The 6,000-nt window shown below is 36.4% G+C and overlaps 2 protein-coding genes across 3 annotated transcripts in view; one reads left to right on the top strand and one right to left on the bottom strand.

The window, feature by feature from the left end:
• LOC125232645 (G-protein coupled receptor Mth2-like) overlaps nt 1–1,598 on the bottom strand; it is a 28,824-nt gene extending 27,226 nt beyond the window's left edge. The window contains exon 1 of the mRNA XM_048138396.1: nt 1,546–1,598. The gene's annotated coding sequence lies outside the window, so the exon portion shown is untranslated. The remainder of the gene's footprint in view (nt 1–1,545) is intronic.
• The window catches only part of LOC125232641 (RNA helicase aquarius), a 111,355-nt gene that overhangs the window by 79,838 nt on the left and 25,517 nt on the right, over nt 1–6,000 (top strand). For both annotated transcript variants that reach the window (XM_048138387.1, XM_048138388.1), the window contains one exon: nt 4,063–4,200. In XM_048138387.1, the coding sequence (XP_047994344.1) occupies nt 4,063–4,200 (138 nt within the window). The remainder of the gene's footprint in view (nt 1–4,062; nt 4,201–6,000) is intronic.

Here is a 6,000-nt window from a genome sequence, read left to right as displayed (position 1 = left end):
TACGCCCTTAAACGGATCACCACCATTTTTGTTACACCCTGTATAGAAAAATTATTAACTTTACAGGAAAAAAACAATCATTTCAAAACACATATCTACATGTCGTAAATGCATACTTATCATATCCATAATAATTATTATTTGATAATTTAAATACCTCTTACAGATAAAACCTTGGGCCTTAAGAGGTTATAGCGAGAACTACGAGTGTAATATAAACAAGCCCTTGAAATACGCAATGGGCTTAAGATATTGTATTTAATTGCTTTAACTGAGGATCACCTAACACAAACATTTGAATCAACAATGTTGGAAAATAGGGTTCATTTTTATGACATACAAAAAATCTAAATGTTCTGACTTCAAATCGTATTGATATTAATTTGGATTATAAATTAAATTTTAAAAATCAAAAGTAATTGTCACTGGGGAGAGGCAATCTCCAATCTACAACTGGCGGGAGATCGCACTGGATCGAGACAACTGGCGTAAAGTCTTGTCAGAGGCAAAGACTCATTTTGGTTCACAGTGTGTATGTATGTAAACCTGATTATGAGCCTAGTAACTCGAAATAAGTGCATCTTATTTTATTTCTTATCGACGACCGGTCTGGCTCAGTCGGTAGTGATCCTGCCTGCTGAGCCGCGGTCCTGGGTTCAAATCCCGGTAAGGGCATTTATTTCTCATGAGCACAGATTTGTTCCTGAGTCATCGATGTTTTCTATGTATTATCTACACCGTGTTTCACTTAACACTAAAAACCTGAAAACAGTTTGTTCAGAATCGAGAGTAGAATCGATTGAGCTATATCTTGATGGGGGTAATATTTTTATTTAAATTTGTATTATTAGTTATTTTTTAAGTGCCTATTCTATTGTACTCGTAAGACAACATTGTGTATATCGAATTGCTAGAGGTTGTTTACCTTTTTCAGTATTTAGGGGTATTAATACTGGCTGGTTACTTGAACGATTATTTTTTCCGCTACGAGTTTGACGTTGTTTGTCAGTTTAAACTTAATGTTTATCATAAGTCATAACAAATTGAACTCGTACCTAATTACAACCTTGTCATTTTGAATATTGGGTTTAAATTTGCTTACTGCGATTACCTGTCCAATTTGAAGTTTACTGTGACAAAGCTTTAAAGTGTTTTACAATGACATCTTAGCTGTCTATTGGTAAACCTTATGTCGTTGCAGTAACGTACACAAATAAATAGTTTTATGGTTTATGGTGGAAGTTAGCAATTATTTTATTGAGTGTAGAGCTAAAAGTCAAGTAGAGCTGTACAGAAAATTAAAAATTCAATTTAAAAAAAAGTAACCATCAGATTAAAAGATGAATACTCTAGATGAGTTTAAAAAAATAAAAATCAGTTGGGGTGTCTGAGGTTTTGAGTGTTACCGGAAACACGGTGTATTTAAGTATGTTTATCGTCACTTAGCACCCATAGTACAAGCTTTGTTTAGTTTGGGGTTAAGTTGATCTGTGTAAGGTGTCCCCAATATTTATTATTATTATTTATTTATCATTTAAAACTTACGTGGGAGCGTTTCACAAACAGGCACTAACCGACTGCCATTTCAGCTACTGACTGAATGCATTACTATCCCGTACATATGAATCATTTCATTCATGAATTTGTCTCGTTTACTCCCCCGTAAGAAACTGTAATGTGTCATCGCGAATTCCTTTTATGCCTGATTAGTAGGTATAGTAAGTGGGAAAATGATTTTTCTCAAACATGCAATGAAATATTGTCTTTACTTACCTTAAAATGGGCTGGGAAGTATCGCTTTTTGGGCGCAACAACTCGAGAGGACTGTAAAGGGATTTCATATTATTTTTTAGGCCTAGGCCTGCAAAGTAACTTCTTTTTATAAAATATTGTCCTTTAGAGCATTTTTTTTTTATTTCATTGTATGTTTGAGAAAAGCACTATACATGCCTCGGCGTGAAAACGGATTCCCGGCCTCGTATCCCTATCCGGCCTCGCTCGCACGCTCGCTCGGCCGTATATACCCACTTGGCCGGAAATCCTCATTTTCCCGGCCTCTGATGTAATGTACTATTTCTCAAACATGCAATGAAATATTATCTTTACGTTCCTTAAAATGGGCTGGGAAGTATCGCTTTTTGGGCGCAACAACTCGAGAGGACTGTAAAGGGATTTCATATTATTTTTTAGGCCTAGGCCTGCAAAGTAACTTTTTTTTATAAAATATTGTCCTTTAGAGCATTTTTTCTTATTTCATTGTAAAAGCACTATACATGCCTCGGCGTGAAAACGGATTCCCGGCCTCGTATCCCTATCCGGCCTCGCTCGCACGCTCGCTCGGCCGTATATACCCACTTGGCCGGAAATCCTCATTTTCCCGGCCTCTGATGATAATGTACTATTATAGTACATATACTAATTAGGTAATTAGCTTATTATGCTGTAAAACGTGGTACGATACACATGCGAAAAGGGAATTCGTAACTCGTGTCGATTTAATCGGTCATGTTTTAATTTATCGCCACTTGTTTCGTATATACTAATAGGCTTCTTGCCTCCTAGTCAAATCAGCTTCTTTTTAAGAACTGTCAAAACGAATTTGAATGACTTGCTAATATAGAATTTACATGAAATCGAATTGAGTGACGTCACGGTCAACTCAGTCACTTTATATATTTCTACCTGACTTATTAAATAGAAATTAGATTAAAAAATAACTTCTGTCCATGTTTTTCTTAAAATTATCTGATGCTTTATTTCCTGCATGGTATAAAATATTTTATTTTAACTACAGTCAAGTTCCCTATTATTTTTATTTTCATATTCAACCATATTGTGATTAAACCTTCTTGGTCCTCACATTACGTCAATGATAAAAGATTTCTAAAATCCATTTTTTATAATTATTATCTTAAAACCTGCAGTTACTCATGCACATGGTTATTTTCAGGAAAAACCATGTTATCGTTGACATACATATTCGTCATAAAGATTAACAGTTACTGACTTTTACGATAAGCATACCGGTCAAACTTTGCTTAAGGACTAGTTTTTACAGTTATCGGAAATGTACATTTTTCTTGGAAACACGGGGGCATTAAAAACTGTGTGCGTTAGTAAATTGCATAGTTATTTTCCCCTCACTAGCTCGGAAACACGTGTTTTGTCCTTTAATACCCGCGGGTAAAAACGCATTTTATCCACTAGTGGGTAAAGTAATTTGACCTTGAATAAAGTCAAAATAACTGCTTTAAAATTGATAAAAGTAGGTGAATCTAGTATTAAAGATGATTTACCACCTGTGGAACTGCTGGAAGCAGTGATAAACGCATTTTTTGCGTTGTAGTTTCCTCGCTATTAGTGAGGGGAAAAGTTTTGTGTTACACTCGGGTCCAAATGTATTTTACTTCTCGTGTGTTAAAAAACTCGCAATCTCAGGATTATTTCGCTCGTGGTTCAACTATAGAATCCTTTCACTTGCTCGTTTTTCAATTCCACCGATATACCATACGTTACAGGCGCCATTTTGGATTTTTTCCATTGAAATCCTTCCGACATCCGTTATCGGATCGGATAATGTGAAAACGGACTTACTCAGCATCAATATTTATTTGTGGAACAGGCAATGAATGGCGAAGTGTCACTGCTGGGCGACTGGTCTGGCCTAGCGCGTAGTGACCCTGCCTGCTAAGCCGCGGTCCCGGGTTCGAATCCCGGTAAGGGCATTTATTTGTGTGATGCTGATGAACACAGATATTTGTTCCTGAGTCTTGGATGTTTTCTATGTATATAAGTATGTATTTATCTATATAAGTAAGTATATCGTCGCCTAGCACCCATAGTACAAGCTTTGCTTAGTTTGGGGCTAGGTTGATCTGTGTAAGGTGTCCCAATATTTATTTATTTATTTAATTGTCACTGTGGTGCAACAGGCCGCGGGACAGCAATGTTTAAATTTTGAGTATCCATTTCGTCACAAGCTCTGAAATCTGTGGAAAATGGTTAAATCCTATTTTGAGCAAGCTTTTATCAAACAATGTTTAACATCAACTATTTTTACAGGGTCACATTCGAGAATGTTGTCCGTAAGCAAGAACTTGGTGACAATGCTATGGATGAAGACGAGGAAATTAAATCTATCGTCGTCGAACCTCACGTGCAGCCGAAACGGGGACCGTACTTGTACAATGAGCCGAAAAAGTGAGTATACCGGCATCATAGAATCCGTCTACTCACACTCAGCATTTCATGTTCAGAGAATAGTATAGAATAGAATAGAATATTTTTCTATTTAACATCAGTTTGGACAAATATAACAAAGACATAATACAACACAATCTAGATGTGGACCTAGCCAAGATTGTTGTACAGTCTCCTTATTTTTATTTTTTTATAGAGGTATTTATAAATGGGCTTACTCTTGGCCACAGACATTAGCCAAAGGCAAAGACGTTGTATGGTAGGTAGTCACTAGATTAAATATAAAAAGAAAAATCATATTTCAGTCATTTGCAATAATATTTATTTCTTTATATTATTTAGTATTCTTTACGTACATTACTAAGCCCTCATCGTGAGTTCTTGCACTTGTTTTTTGTAAATTGCTCTTTATACAGGGTGTACTTTGATAGCGGGTCAGTAAGGGCAGCTATGAGATTCAGTGGTGCTACGCGAAAGTGATCTAAGGAGACCTTCCCTCGATTTCAAATTGATGAGAAATGGTATTTACAGGTTTTGGAAAATACATACAGGGTGCGAGAAAAAGGGCATATTTGGGCCATTTTTTTCAAAGTTGTCCACCCCACTTTTTCTTTGGATTTGGAAATTTTTATGTGGCTTCCACTCAGAATCGCGAGCTCTTTCAATTTTAATAGAAGAAAAAAGTGTCCCAAGGTTTTTTCCCATTCTGTTAACATTTTTTCGTACGTTTTGTATGGCGGTAACGGAATGGAAGGTTCGAAAAATTTTATGGAAATCTTGGGACAAAATACCTCGCGATTAATCGCGTAAAAATACCCATGTCACAAAAAAATGGGGTGGGCAACTTTGAAAAAAATGGCCCATTTGACAACCTTTTTCTTTGTGGAAAAAGTTTTATTCAATTTGTGACTTCTTAGTAGGTACATTACCGCAAGTTGAGCCCAAATAAACAATCGATACTGAATAGGAATGGGATCGATTGGCATCAGAAAAGCACAATCACAAGCTTTTGATCCTGGATAGGGATGGGATCGATTGGCGTCAAAATCCGTATATGGCATTTTTGATCAATTTGAAATCGAGGGAAGGTCTCCCTAGACCATTTTCGCGTAGGACTACGGGATCTCATAGCTGCTTACTGACCCGCTAAAAAATACACCTGTATATGCGCTCTGAAGGCACATTATATTCGATGTAATCCAGCGTTCCCTCGATATAACCGCGCCTTCAGGCCACGTACTATTTGGCAACATTACAATAGCCTTTTTGTACATTCAGCTGCAAAAACATTGTGCTGACGCAGTAAAAAACATCTTATCATAGAATCTATCTATAACACAAAGTCGACTTAGATGTCTTAATTATAACTATTGCAAAAGCAATATTTTGACAAGAGCTATAAAAACTACTCTGTAGATACATGTTATAAGCGTCTTTGTAATATCAGATTTTCCTCAATTCCTTCCAAAATGTAGATACATGTTATAAGCGTCTTTGTAATATCAGATTTTCCTCAATTCCTTCCAAAATGAATGACAGTTTGGCTAACGAGTCACATCCCACTCAGATGCCCGTAATTCGGCAAACTCACCTGTTTTAGGCACGCACGTTTTGCGTCACTACGAATCACTAAGCACCAAATTGACATTGAAAAACCAACTTTTTCTAATATGGACATATATACGTCAATCACTGTTTAGGTTAAATGGAGATGGATGGGTACAATTACAGACTTTAAGAAACTCATTGCTTTAAACTGTTTTGCTCAGGCAAAAAACACGCAAACGATACTAATAACGT

The sequence above is a fragment of the Leguminivora glycinivorella genome, chromosome 13 (genome assembly GCF_023078275.1).
Source record: "Leguminivora glycinivorella isolate SPB_JAAS2020 chromosome 13, LegGlyc_1.1, whole genome shotgun sequence".
NCBI classification, from domain to species: domain Eukaryota; kingdom Metazoa; phylum Arthropoda; class Insecta; order Lepidoptera; family Tortricidae; genus Leguminivora; species Leguminivora glycinivorella.
The sequence above is the reverse complement of the archived record's forward strand: the minus strand, read 5'-3'. Positions and strand labels throughout refer to the sequence as shown.